Source organism: Nerophis ophidion, linkage group LG25 (assembly GCF_033978795.1).
Source record: "Nerophis ophidion isolate RoL-2023_Sa linkage group LG25, RoL_Noph_v1.0, whole genome shotgun sequence".
NCBI classification, from domain to species: Eukaryota; Metazoa; Chordata; class Actinopteri; order Syngnathiformes; family Syngnathidae; genus Nerophis; species Nerophis ophidion.
Window position 1 is genome coordinate 4,810,032 of NC_084635.1, and position 15,259 is coordinate 4,825,290.

Genomic DNA, 15,259 nt, shown 5'->3' on the forward strand with positions numbered 1-15,259 from the left:
AAAAAGTGGCACATGTCAGATGTATGTTTCAAATCATAGCATAAAGCCACAGAATGTGCGGTAAATCAGTGTCTCCATGGTGAAAGCCGTGAAATACGTGCAAAAACCTCATTTAAATAGGGCGGTCTGCACCACTTATCAATTACAACACACCCAATAATAGTATGCGAGATATTATAGTTTGTTATAGATTGCACACGTTGTTTTGCGGGGGGTTTTGGCTTCTATTTGCAACAACGACGGACCCAGAAGTTGAAACCCAAAGCAAAAACGAATATGTGACAACAATTATATAAAAAAAAAAGCAAACTCAAAAGGAGTGGAGAAACAACAGGAGAGAAAAATCTGAAACACTGCAGGACCGCTTCTAAAATGCCCATAAAAAGTTGCACATGTCGGATGCATGTTTCAAATCATAGCAAAACGCCACAGAATGTGTGGTAAACCAGTGTGTCCAGCTGTGAAACACGTGCACAAACCTCATTTAAATAGAGCGGTCTGCACCACTTATCAATTACAACACACCCAATAATAGTACACACGGTATTATTGTTTGTTATAGTTTGCACACGTTGTTTTGCGGGGGGTTTTGGCATCTATTTGCAACAATGACTGACCCAGAAGTAGAAACCCAAAGCAGAGACGAATATGTGGCAACAATTTTAATAACAAAAAGCACACTCAAAAGGAGTGGAGAAACAACAGGAGAGAAAAAACTGAAACACTGCAGGACCGCTTCTAAAATGCCCATAAAAAGTGGCACATGTCGGATGCATGTTTCAAATCATAGCAAAACGCCACAAAATGTGCGGTAAACCAGTGTGTCCAGCTGTGAAACACGTGCACAAATCTCATTTAAATAGGGCAGTCTGCACCACTTATCAATTACAACACACCCAATAATAGTACACACGGTATTATTGTTTGTTATAGTTTGCACACGTTGTTTTGCGGGGGGTTTTGGCATCTATTTGCAACAATGACTGACCCAGAAGTAGAAACCCAAAGCAGAGACGGATATGTGACAACAATTTAAAAAAACAAAAAGCATACTCAAAAGGAGTGGAGAAACAACAGGAGAGAAAAAACTGAAACACTGCAGGACCACTTCTAAAATGCCCATAAAAAGTGGCACATGTCGGATGCATGATTGAAATCACAGCAAAACGCCACAAAATGTGCGGTAAACAAGTGTGTCCAGCCGTGAAATACGTGCACAAACCTCATTTAAATAGGGCGGTCTGCACCACTTATCAATTACAACACACCCAATAATAGTACACACGGTATTATAGTTTGTTATAGTTTGCACACGTTGTTTTGTGGGGGGTTTAGGCTTCTATTTGCACCAATGACTGACCCAGAAGTAGAAACCCAAAGCAGAGACGAATATGTGACAACAATTTAAATAACAAAAAGCACACTCAAAAGGAGTGGAGAAACAACAGGAGAGAAAAAACTGAAACACTGCAGGACCGCTTCTAAAATGCCCATAAAAAGTGGCACATGTCGGATGCATGTTTCAAATAATAGCAAAACGCCACAGAATATGCGGTAAACCAGTGTGTCCAGCTGTGAAACACGTGCACAAACCTCATTTAAATTGGGCGATCTGCACCACTTACCAATTACAACACACCCAATAATAGTACACACGGTATTATAGTTTGTTATAGTTTGCACACGTTGTTTTGCGGGGGGCTGGGGGGGTTGGCATCTATTTGCAACAATGACTGACCCAGAAGTAGAAACCCAAAGCAGAGACGAATATGTGACAACAATTTTAATAACAAAAAGCACACTCAAAAGGAGTGGAGAAACAACTGGAGAGAAAAAACTGAAACACTGCAGGACCTCTTCTAAAATGCCCATAAAAAGTGGCACATGTCGGATACGTGTTTCAAATCATAGCAAAACGCCACAGAATGTGCGGTAAACCAGTGTGTCCAGCTGTGAAACACGTGCACAAACCTCATTTAAATTGGGCGATCTGCACCACTTATCAATTACAACACACCCAATAATAGTACACGCGGTATTATAGTTTGTTATAGATTGCACACATTGTTTTACGGGGTGTTTTGGCATATGTTTGCAACAATAACTTACCCAGAAGTTGAAACCCAAAGCAGAGACAAATATGTGACAACAATTTAAATAACAAAAAGCACACTCAAAAGGAGTGGAGAAACAACAGGAGAGAAAAAACGGAAACACTGCAGGACCGCTTCCAAAATGCCCATAAAAAGTGGCACATGTCGGATGCATGTTTGAAATCATAGCAAAACGCCACAGAATGTGCGGTAAACCAGTGTGTCCAGCCGTGAAATACGTGCACGAACCTCATTTAAATAGAGCGGTCTGCACCACTTATCAATTACAACACGCCCAATAATAGTACACACGGTATTATAGTTTGTTATAGTTTGCACACGTTGTTTTGCGGGGGGGGGGGTTTGCTTCTATTTGCCACAATGACTGACCCACAAGTAGAAACCCAAAGCAGAGACGGATATGTGACAACAATTTTAAAAAACAAAAAGCATACTCAAAAGGAGTGGAGAAACAACAGGAGAGACAAAACTGAAACACTGCAGGACCGCTTCTAAAATGCCCATAAAAAGTGGCACATGTCGGATGCATGTTTCAAATCATAGCAAAACGCCACAAAATGTGCGGTAAACCAGTGTGACCAGCCGTGAAACACGTGCACAAACCTCATTTAAATTCGGCGTTCTGCACCACTTATCAATTACAACACACCCAATAATAGTACACACGGTATTATAGTTTGTTATAGTTTGCACACATTGTTTTACGGGGTGTTTTGGCATCTATTTGCAACAATGACTGACCCAGAAGTAGAAACCCAAAGCAGAGACGACTAGGTGACAACAATTTTAATAACAAAAAGCACACTCATAAGGAGTGGAGAAACAACAGGAGAGAAAAAACTGAAACACTGCAGGACCGCTTCTAAAATGCCCATAAAAAGTGGCACAGAATGTGCGGTAAACCAGTGTGTCCAGCTGTGAAACACGTGCACAAACCTCATTTAAATTGGGCAATCCGCACCACTTACCAATTACAACACACCCAATAATAGTACTCACGGTATTATAGTTTGTTATAGTTTGCAAACGTTGTTTTGCGGGGTTTTTTTTGCTTCTATTTGCAACAATGACTGACCCAGAAGTAGAAACCCAAAGCAGAGACGAATATGTGACAACAATTTTAATAACAAAAAGCACACTCAAAAGGAGTGGAGAAACAACAGGAGAGAAAAAACTGAAACACTGCGGAAGTGCTTCTAAAATGCCCATAAAAAGTGGCACATGTCTGATGCATATTTCAAATCATAGCAAAACGCCACAGAATGTGCGGTTAACCAGTGTGTCTAGCTATGTAACACGTGCACAAACCTCATTTAAATAGGGCGGTCTGCACCACTTATCAATTACAACACGCCCAATAATAGTACACGCGGTATTATAGTTTGTTATAGTTTGCACACGTTGTTTTACGGGGTGTTTTGGCATCTATTTGCAACAATGACTGACCCAGAAGTAGAAACCCAAAGCAGAGACGAGTAGGTGAAAACAATTTTAATAACAAAAAGCACACTCAAAAGGAGTGGAGAAACAACAGGAGAGAAAAAACAAACACTGCAGGACCGCTTCTAAAATGCCCATAAAAAGTGGCACATGTCTGATGCATGTTTCAAATCATAGCAAAACGCCACAGAATGTGCGGTAAAACCAGTGTGTCCAGCCGTGAAACACGTGCACAAATCTCATTTAAATAGGGTGGTCTGCACCACTTGTCAATTACAACACACCCAATAATAGTACACACGGTATTATAGTTTGTTATAGATTGCACACATTGTTTTACGGGGGGATTTGGCATCTATTTGCAACAATAACTGACCCAGAAGTAGAAACCCAAAGCAGAGACGAATATGTGACAACAATTTAAATAACAAAAAGCACACTCAAAAGGAGTGGAGAAACAACAGGAGAGAAAAAACTGAAACACTGCAGGACCGCTTCTAAAATGCCCATAAAAAGTGACACATGTCGGATGCATGTTTCAAATCATAGCAAAACGCCACACGTGCACAAACGTCACTTAAATTGGGCGATCTGCACCACTTATCAATTCCAACACGCCCAATAATAGTACACGCGATATTATATTTTGTACAAGTTGTTTTGTGGGTGTTTTTTTAATATTAATAAGTCACACACCTGGTATTTTCAACGCCAACTCCAAAAAATGTCCTCATGGATGTGTACTGTAATGCTTTTTACGGTGATTAGCATAGGAGCAAGTGAATCTGCAGTCGTGTGGAGCATCCGAGATTGTGTAAATTGGACATCCCAGGAACAATATGTTATTCAAAATGACAAACATGGCCATCCTGCTGTGTGGCTACCTTCCCCGTGCACCTTTTATATACACAAACACATTTCCACCTGACTTGTTCATACAAATCACAGCAGGAAGGCTGCAGTCATCCCCAGCTCCCAAATGTCTCCTTGCCTTTTAGTGTTTGGGACGAGAGGAGTTCAGCAAGGGGTGAAACATTTCTTAAATGAATATGGAGGGAATATGACGGAGAGATGAGATGACTGAATTGTCATTAATGCATGCTGATTCTCTTGATCTTTGCTGTAGGTTCACTCTGCAGGTGGTCGGGAATTTTTTTGCCCATATGGGTACCACATTCAGTATTTGTATAGGTGCCAACCATATTCCCTTGGTACTACATACTATGCAAGCTGTTTTGTGGATCTGAACATACTATTTTAAGTTGGAAACCAATGCAACTCCATCCATCCATCTTCTTCCACTTATCCAAGGTTGGGTCGCGGGGGCAGCAGCCTAGGCAGGAAGCCCAGACTTCCCTCTCCCCAGCCACTTTGTCCAGCTCTTACCGGGGGATCCCGAGGCGTTCCCAGGCCAGCTGGGAGACATAGTCTTCCCAACGTGTCCTGGGTCTTCCCCGTGGCCTCCTACATGCCCTAAACACCTCCCTAGGGAGGTGTTCAGGTGGTATCCTAGCCCGATGCCCAAACCACCTCATCTGGCTCCTCTCCATGTGGAGGAGCAGCGGCTTTACTTTGAGTTCCTCCCGGATGGCAGAGCTTCTCACCCTATCTCTAAGGGAGAGACCCAAACTCATTTGGGCCGCTTGTACCCGTGATCTTATCCTTTCGGTCATGACCCAAAGCTCATGACCATAGGTAAGGATGGGAACGTAGATCGACCGGTAGATTGAGAGCTTTGCCTTCCGGCTCAGCTCCTTCTTCACCACAACGGATCGGTACAACGTCCGCATTACTGAAGACGCCGCACCGATCCGCCTGTCGATCTCACGATCCACTCTTCCCTCACTCGTGAACAAGACTCCTAGGTACTTGAACTCCTCCACTTGGGGTAGGGTCTCCTCTCCTACCCGGAGATGGCACTCCACCCTTTTCCGGGTGAGAACCATGGACTCGGACTTGGAGGTGCTGATTCTCATCCCGGTCGCTTCACACTCTGCTGCGAACCAATCCAGTGAGAGATGGAGATCCCGGTCAGATGAAGCCATCAGGACCACATCATCTGCAAAAAGCAGAGACCTAATCCCGCGGTCACCAAACCAGAACCCCTCAACGCCTTGACTGCGCCTAGAAATTCTGTCCATAAAAGTTATGAACAGAATGGGTGACAAAGGACAGCCTTGGCAGAGTCCAACCCTCACTGGAAATGTGTTCGACTTACTGCCGGCAATGCAGACCAAGCTCTGGCACTGATCATACAGGGAGTGGACCGCCACAATCAGACAGTCCGGTACCCCATACTCTCTGAGCATTCCCCACAGGATTTCCCGAGGGACACGGTCCAATGCCTTCTCCAAGTCTTTGGTTTAAAGTCACATCCAACAATTGCGACAACGACCTTTTACTGTCAACTGAGTTTTACCTTTTTATGATTTCTGCTGGTCTCCAGATTTTTTTCAATGCAAAAATTGTGCTTCGGCTCAAAAAAGGTTGACAATCACTGGCATATAGTACCAATAAGAGTACCGACAAATACAGATATCGATAAGGCTATTGTATCAATAAACCCCTAACAACATACACCCGGACTCATGACTCTGTGTCTCACGTACCAAACACTGCAGACACATTTATTAGCTTCTCACTCCTGTGATACTACGAGCAGTTGCTGCTCACGTTAGGCAGGAAACCAATTCCCGTGCGATGCCCGCAGGCTGACGCGTTGCCTTTGAACGTGTGTGTTTCAAGCCTTTTGTTTAGGACTTTGACAGAGCTGCTTCTTAAAGCTCACAGCTGCCCTCCAGTTGCCAATCGGGGACGCCTGTTAATGAAGTCCAATGCCTCCGCGACTCCTCCACTTTTTCTCTCTTTTTTACTTAAAGGGGAACATTATCAGCAGACCTATGCAAGCGTCAATATATACCTTGATGGTGCAGGAAAAAGACCATATATTTTTTTAACCGATTTCCGAACTCTAAATGGGTGAATTTTGGCAAATTAAACGCCTTTCTGTTTATCGCTCTGGAGGCGATGACGTCAGAATGTGACGTCGCCGAGGTAACACGGCCGCCATTTTCATTTTCAACCCATTGTAAACATTGGGTCTCAGCTCTGTTATTTTCCGTTTTTTCGACTATTTTTTGGAACCTTGGAGACATCATGCCTCGTCGGTGTGTTGTCGGAGGGTGTAACAACACTAACAGGGAGGGATTCAAGTTGCACCACAGGCAAGAAATCTGCCGCCAGACCCCCATTGAATTTGCCAGAGTGTCTGCCGGCGATGCTAAGACAGACATGGCACAGAGATGTATGGATAACCTGCAGATCCTGAGAGAGGCTATTAAATATGGAAACTATTTGTGGTGATTAATCATGTTTTTGTTTTCCAAGAGCCTAAAGACTCCAATACTGTGGTATCGCTTCTCCCCTCGCGAAAAAGGTAAATAGTTTGATGAAGGAAAAAAACTGCAGAATAGATGTAAATAGGCTTCCTCTGTTTGCAGTTTCAGATGTGACCTTGTTCTGTCAGGTGTGGGTTGACTTAAAGGGGAACATTATCACCAAACCTATGCAAGCGTCAATATATACCTTGATGGTGCAGAAAAAAGACCATGTATTTTTTGAACCGGTGAATTTTGGCAAATTAAACGCCTTTCTATTTATCGGTCTTTTAGCGATGACGTCACCGAGGTAACACACCCGCCATTTTCATTTTCACATTACAAACACCGGGTCTCTGCTCTGTTGTTTTCCGTTTTTTCCACTATTTTTTGGAACCTTGGAGACATCATGCCTCGACGGTGTGTTGTCGGAGGGTGTAACAACACTAACAGGGAGGGATTCAAGTTGCACCACTGGCAAGAAATCTGCCGCCAGACCCCCATTGAATGTACCAGAGTGTCTGCCGGCGATGCTAAGACAGACATGGCACAGAGATGTATGGATAACCTGCAGATGCATTTGCAACCATTAAGTCAACGAAATCACAAAGGTGAGTTTTGTTGATGTTGTTGACTTATGTGCTAATCAGACATACTGAATCTCCTCTCTGGTCAACAAAAGCACCTTGAGGATTCTAGCGGGAACTCTCATCCAACCCTTCTTCGATTACGCTTGCACCTCCTGGTACCCCAGCACCTCCAAAACCCTCAAATCTAGACTCCAAACATCCCAGAATAAGCTAGTCCGGTTACTTTTAGACCTCCACCCCAGATCACACCTCAATCCAACCCACTTCTCCAAAGTGGGCTGGCTCAGGGTGGAGGACAGAGTAAAACAACTTGCACTGAGCCTAGTCTATAAAATCTGCTACACCTCCTTGATACCGAAGTACATGTCAAATTACTTCCTTAACGTAAATGACCGCCATAACCACAACACCAGGGGGAGCTCCACAAACCACGTTAAACCCAGATTCCGATCCAACAAAGGTCTTAACTCATTCTCTTTCTTTACCACATCAATGTCGAATGCACTCCCAACAGGTATAAAAGTAAGTGCATCTCTATATTCCTTCAAAAGCGCTCTAAAACAACACCTCCAGGCAACTTCAACACTTTACTAATACCCTCCTCCATTCACATCCCATCTCCCCGGATTATAAACAACTCAAATGTACTTCTAATGTATATACTTGTTCTTATGCTATGTGAACTCACTATGTTCTCTGCTGGCTGTACATATCCTACTAAATAAGACCTACACTGTTTCAATGTCCACATTTCTCTGTTGATGCAATTGTTGATGACTGAAGTTCTGATGTCAACCAAAGCTCCTCATCCCACCCCCCGGATTGTAAATAATGTAAATAATTCAATGTACATACTATGATGATTAACTTGTGTGATGACTGTATTATGTTGATAGTATATATTTGTACCATGAATTGATTAACGTGGACCCCGACTTAAACAAGTTGAAAAACTTATTGGGGTGTTACCATTTAGTGGTCAATTGTACGGAATATGTACTGTACTGTGCAATCTACTAATAAAAGTATCAATCAATCAATCAAAACGGCATGACTGCCAACTAATCGATGCTAACATGCTACGCTAATCAATGCTAACATGCTATTTACGCTAGCTGTATGTCCATTTGAAACTAGATAGCCACATTTAATGCGAAACAAACACTTACCAATCGACGGATTGAAGTTGCTCCAGTGTCACAAGATGCGAAAGCCCTGATCGTTTGGTCCGCACATTTTACCGGCGATGCTAATAAGGCAGCGATGCTACGGGCCACTTCATTAGGTACACCCATGCTATAGCCGAATAGCGTCAATAGCTATTCGCTCAATAGCTTCAATTTCTTCTTCAATTTCGTTTTCGCTATCTGCCTCCATACTCCGACCATCTGTTTCAATACATGCGTAATCTGTTGAATCGCTTAAGTCGCTGAAATCTGAGTCTGAATCCGAGCTAATGTCGCTATATCTTGCTGTGGTAACCGCCATGTTGTTTACATTGGCAGCACTGTGTGACGTCACAGGGAAATGGATAGTGGTTTCCAAGATAGCGGAAATAAGGCACTTTAAAGCTTTATTTAGGGATATTACGGGACCGGTAAAATTTTGAAAAAAAATTAAAAAAATACAACAAGCCACTGGGAGCTGATTTTTATTGTTTTTAACCCTTTTGAAATTGTGATAATGTTCCCCTTTAAAAGCTTCTATCATTTCATGGCGAATCTAGTCTTGCCCGACACTGTGGCCTGAGTCGCTCTCACAGGATCAGACGGGTCGGTCTCGGAGCAACTCTGCTGCTGAGACCGGCAGCCAGACGATCATTTCCGAGTTGACTTTAATTCTTCAGACAAGTTCTACTATTTTTTTTAAATTGATACCAGTCAGGAATGTCTGCAAAAAAATCAGTGTCGGTGTTTTAATTGTGGGGAGTTGTAGTTTCCCAACCTCAAAACTAGTGAAGTTGGCACATTGTGTTAATCGTAAATAAAAACAGAATACAATTATTTGCAAATCCTTTTCAACCTCTACAGCAGGGGTGTCAAACTCAAATACAGAGTGGGACAAAATGTAAAACTGAACAAAGCCACGGGCCAAAGTTGAACAAATGAACCTTTTAATAAGGACCCAAACAAGTTTTGCATTGACTATTGACCAAGCAAGGCTTATATAACTTTATAGTGACATGTAAAATCGAGTTTTAAATAATAATCATTAAAAAATATCAATGGCATATCAAATACAATTTAAATACAAATTTAATGCCTCTTTTCTATTTGCAGCCCTCTGAGGTAAATATCAAAATAAAGTTTTTCCTCAGGCTAATAATACATTTGAAAATAAAACAACAATAACAAATGAATCAAACATTCAAGCCTTGAAGTAGCAAGAGAAAGTGCATGAGTAAAACATTATTACTTGGGGGGATGGGGGGTATATTGTAGCGTCCCGGAAGAGTTAGTGCTGCAAGGGTTTCTGGGTATTTGTTGTGTTACGGTGCAGATGTTCTCCCGAAATGTGTTTGTTATTCTTGTTTGGTGTGGGTTCACAGTGTGGTGCATATTTGTAAGATTGATTAAGTTGTTTATACAGCCACCCTCAGTGTGACCTGTATGGCTGTTGAACAAGTATGCGTTGCACTCACTTGTGTGTGTGTAACAGCCGCATATATTACGTGACTGGGTTGGCACGCTATTTCTATGTAGGAAAAGCGGACGTGACGACAGGTTGTAGAGGACGCTAAAGGCAGTGCCGTTAATGCACGCCCTCAATATTGTCGTCCGGGTAGAAATGGGGAGAATTCCGGGAGAATATTTACCCCGGGAGATTTTCGGGAGGGGCACTGAAATTTGGTAGTCCGGGAAAATCGGGAGGGTTGGCAATTATGAGTATTAGTGGTGAATGCGGCCGGTTTTATACAGCGGCACCGCCGCTGTATAAAACCGGCGGGCCAGCTCTGTTAATTTCATACTGCCTCAAGCGCCAAATTTGGCCCGCGGGCCAGAGTTTGACACCCATGCTCTACAGTATATACATGAATGGACTGGCAAAGACAAGATACTTTCTTGAACTGGAAAACTTTATTTTTTGCAAATATTGTCCAGGGTGTACCCCGCCTTCCGCCCGATTGTAGCTGAGATAGGCGCCAGCGCCCCCCGCGACCCCAAAAGGGAATAAGCGGTAGAAAATGGATAGATGGATGGATTAGCTCATTTGATATTTGATGCCTGCAACATGTTTTAAAAAGTGGCAAAAAATCTGAAAAAGTTGAGGAATGCTCATCAAACCCTTATTTGGAACATCCCACAGGTGAACAGGCTGATTGGGAACAGGTGGGTGCCATGATTGGGTATAGAAGCAGCTTCCATGAAATGCTCAGTCATTCACAAACAAGGACGGTGCGAAGGTCACCACTTTGTGAACAAATGCTTGAGCAAATTTTTGAACAGTTTAAGAACATTTCTCACCGAGCTATTGTAAGGAATTTATGGATTTCACCATCTAATATCCTCAAAAGCTTTAGAGAATCTGCAATCACTGCATGTAAGCGATGATATTACGGACCTTCGATCCCTCAGGCGATACTGCATCAAAAAGCGACATCGGTGTGTAAATGATATCACCACATGGGCTCAGCTATACTTCCGAAAACCACTGTCAGTAACTACAGTTCATCGCTACATCTTTAAGTGCAAGTTAAAACTCTACTATGCAAAGCAAACGGCATTTATCAACAACACCCAGAAACGCCGCCGTCTTCGCTGGGCCCGAGCTCATCTAAGATGGACTGATGCAAAGTAGAAAAGTGTTCTGTGGTCAAATTGTTTTAGGAAACTGTGGACGTTGTGTCCTCCAATTACCATCCAAATTGTTATAGGCGTAAAGTTCAAAAGCCAGCATGTGTGATGGTATGGGGGTGTATTAGTGCCCAAGGCATGGGTAACTTACACATCTGTGAAGGCACCATTAATGCTGAAATGTACATACAGGTTTTGGAGCAACATATGTTGTCATCCAAGCAACGTTATCATGGACGCCCCTGCTTATTTCAGCAAGACAATGACAAGCCATGTGTTAAAATAGCGTGGCTTCAAAGTAAAAGAGTGCGGGTACTAGGCTAACCTGCCTGTAGTCCAGACCTGTCTCCCATTGAAAATGGCGCAACATGAAGCCTAAAATACCACAACCCGGACTATTGAACAACTTAAGCTGTACATCAAGCAAGAATGGGAAAGAATTCCACCTGAAAAGCTTCAAAAAATGGTCTCGTCAGTTCCTAAACATTTACTGAGTGTTGTTAAAAGGAAAGGCCATGTAACACAGTGGTAAAAATGCCCCTGTGCCAACTTTTTTGCAATGTGTTGCTGCCATTAAATTCTAAGTTAATGATTATTTGTAAAAAAAAAAAAATAAGTTTCTCAGTTTGAACATTAAATATCTATTCTTTGCAGTCTATTCAATTGAATAAAAATTGAAAAGGATTTGCAAATCATTGTATTCTTTTTTTATTTACCAATTACCAGGGCTGTGAATCTTTGGGTGTCCCACGATTCGATTCAATATCGATTCTATGGGTCACGATTCGATAATATATCGATTTTTTTCTATTTGATTCGATTCAAAAACGATATTTTTCCGATTCAAAAGGATTCTGTATTCATTCAATACATAGATTTCAGCAGGATCTACCCCAGTCTGCTGACATGCTAGCAGAGTAGTAAAAAAAAAGCTTTTATAATTGTAAAGGACAATGTTTTATCAACAGATTGCAATAATGTAAATTGGTTTTAACTATTAAACGAACCAAAAATATGACTTATTTTATCTTTGTGAAAACATTGGACACAGTGTGTTGTCCAGCTTATGAGATGCCATGCAAGTGTAAGCCACTGTGACACTATTGTTCTTTTTTGTCATTTTTATAAATGTCTAATGACATAGCTCGGTTGGTAGAGTGGCCGTGCCAGCAACTTGAGGGTTGCAAGTTCGATTCCCGCTTCCGCCATCCTTGTCATTGCCGTTGTGTCCTTGGGCAAGACACTTTACCCACCTGCTCCCAGTGCCACTCACACTGGTTTAAATGTAACTTAGATATTGGGTTTCACTATGTAAAGCGCTTTGAAATATATTTCACATATTTCAATGTCAATGAGGGATTTTTAATCACTGCTATGCTGAAATTATAACTAATATTGATACTGTTGTTGATAATATTCATTTTTGTTTCACTACTTTTGGTTTGTTCTTGTGGTGTTTGTGTCTCCTCTCAATTGTTCTGTTTATTGCAGTTTTGAGTGTTGCTGGGTCAGGTTCGGTTTTGGAATTGGATTGCATTGTTATGGTTATGGCTTCACGGTGGCAAAGGGGTTAGTGCATCTGCCTCACAATACGAAGGTCCTGCAGTCCTGGGTTCCAATCCAGGCTCGGGATCTTTCTGTGTGGAGTTTGCATGTTCTCCCCGTGAATGCGTGGGTTCCCTCCGGGTACTCCGGCTTCCTCCCACCTCCAAAGACATGCACCTGGGGATAGGTTGATTGGCAACACTAAATGGGCCCTAGTGTGTGAATGTGAGTGTGAATGTTGTCTGTCTATCTGTGTTGGCCCTGCGATGAGGTGGCGACTTGTCCAGGGTGTACCCCGCCTTCCGCCCGATTGTAGCTGAGATAGGCGCCAGCGCCCCCCGCGACCCCGAAAGGGAATAAGCGGTAGAAAATGGATGGATGGATGGTATTGCTGTGTAGTGGTTTGTTGGATTGATTTAAAAAACATTTTTTTTTTTAAAATCTATTTTTTAAAAATGAGAATCGATTCTGAATCGCATAACGTAAACGTATTCGAATCATTTTTTTCCCACACCCCTACCAATTACCCAACGTGCCAACTTCACTGGTTTTGGGTTTTGTATCTTAAATTTAACAAAGATGAATTGTTTAAAGTTGAAATTAAAGTAGAATTCAGCCAAATTTTTTTTTTAGATCACGTTTTATGTATCTTAAATCCGATGTTGAATTACATTTTTTTTTTATTTTATTTATTTTTATTTTTATTTTTTTTTTCTTCCCTTGGCCTCAGTCTGCACCCCCACTACAGGGCCCAGGCTAAGACCGATTTTTTTATTTTATTTTAATGTTTACCTGTATGTCATCTTTTTTGTAAGGGGCGCTGGAAGCCGGCAGACCCGTCAGCGATCCTGTTCTGTCTCCCTGTAATGTTTGTCTGATCTTGAATGGGATTGTGCTGAAAATTGTAATTTTCCTGACGGAATAAATAAAGTACTATCTAATCTAATCTAATTTTATTCTGGTGTTTTTTGGTGGATAACTGATGCTAACGTCCGATGTGTTTGCTTCATCATGTCCCCTAAAGCTGCAAGATTAGCATTGTCTAGAGCATTGATTGATTGATTGATTGATACTTTTATTAGTAGATTGCACAGTACAGTACATAATCCGTACAATTGACCACTAAATGGTAACACCCCAATACGTTTTTCAACTTGTTTAAGTCGGGGTCCACGTTAATCAATTCATGGTACAGCACAGGTGTCAAAGTCCTTTTCACTGAGGGCCACATCACAGTTATGTTTGGCCCCATTTGCACCGGTCCCCTCCAAGGTTTCTCATTGTCATCGTGATTTAGGGCTAATTGATTGATTATCTGTGTTTCAATACCCAGCGCTTCTTTATGGAGTTATTCATCTGATACAAGTTTTTTATTTTTATTCCACGATGCTCCAAGATCAACGTACTTTCCCCTTTGGTTCTTTAAAGTCATTTGTGCGATGAGAGGAGCAAACAGTTCTTTGACTGCTGTCAAACAAGCATCAGAGTTGAAGGACAAAGATCAAAACATGCTTCAGAAGAAGTGGTTTAGGAGCACAAGGGGGTTAGCGAGGATCTGGACTGTCAGTCTTTTCTGTCATTTTCAGTATGCTTTATAGCCTACGGTCGAAAGCATGAGCTGAATAAAGATCTTCCGTTATCCGTCCTCTAATGAGGCGAACACCAGAGGGCGAGGGGGAGACGGGTCGAGGGGCTTAACCTGCTTTTACGCCCTGACTTTAAGTGCTCTGACGGGTGATTTTGTGCTTATTCCCAGTTAAATTACGCAGAGTCCAGGCTGACCCAGCTGGAGGGATGCCACTGCGAGAAGACCTGCGGCGCCAACGGCCAGGTCTACAGGAACAAGGAGCTCTGGGCGGAGCCGGAAAATTGCAGGAACTGTGCATGTAAGGTGAGGGTCACTCTTGTTCTCATGAATGATGGAACTCTCACTCAAGGCTCACTCATCAAAAAGTGATGGCTGCTATCATCCGAGTGTTGTCACGATTGAAAGGGTATTGGATACTTGCCAACCTTTGAGACCTCCGATTTCGGGGGGCGGGGCGTGGTTGGCAGAGGTGGGTAGTAACGCGCTACAGTTACTCCGTTAGATTTACTTGAGTAACTTTTGGGATAAATTGTACTTCTAAGAGTAGTTTTTATGCAACATACTTTTACTTGAGTATATTTATAGAGAAGAAACGCTACTTTTACTCCGTTCCATTTATCTACATTCAGCTCACTACTCGCTACTTTTTTTTTATCGATCTATTAATGTTTGTTTTGGTTAATGACAGAGCTTCAAAGTAGAATTTCACCAATCACATGCAGTCACTGGTGACGTTGGACCAATCAAACAGAGCCAGGTGGTCACATGACCCGACTTAAACAAGTTGACAAACTTATTGGGGTGTTACCAT

At 42.2% G+C, this 15,259-nt stretch overlaps 1 protein-coding gene across 1 annotated transcript in view; it reads left to right on the plus strand.

Annotated features, from left to right (window-relative positions):
- Positions 1-15,259, plus strand: part of LOC133543114 (protein kinase C-binding protein NELL1-like) — an 881,729-nt gene that overhangs the window by 314,750 nt on the left and 551,720 nt on the right. Inside the window, exon 8 of the mRNA XM_061887562.1 lies at positions 14,617-14,751. Within this exon, the coding sequence (XP_061743546.1) occupies positions 14,617-14,751 (135 nt within the window). The remainder of the gene's footprint in view (positions 1-14,616; positions 14,752-15,259) is intronic.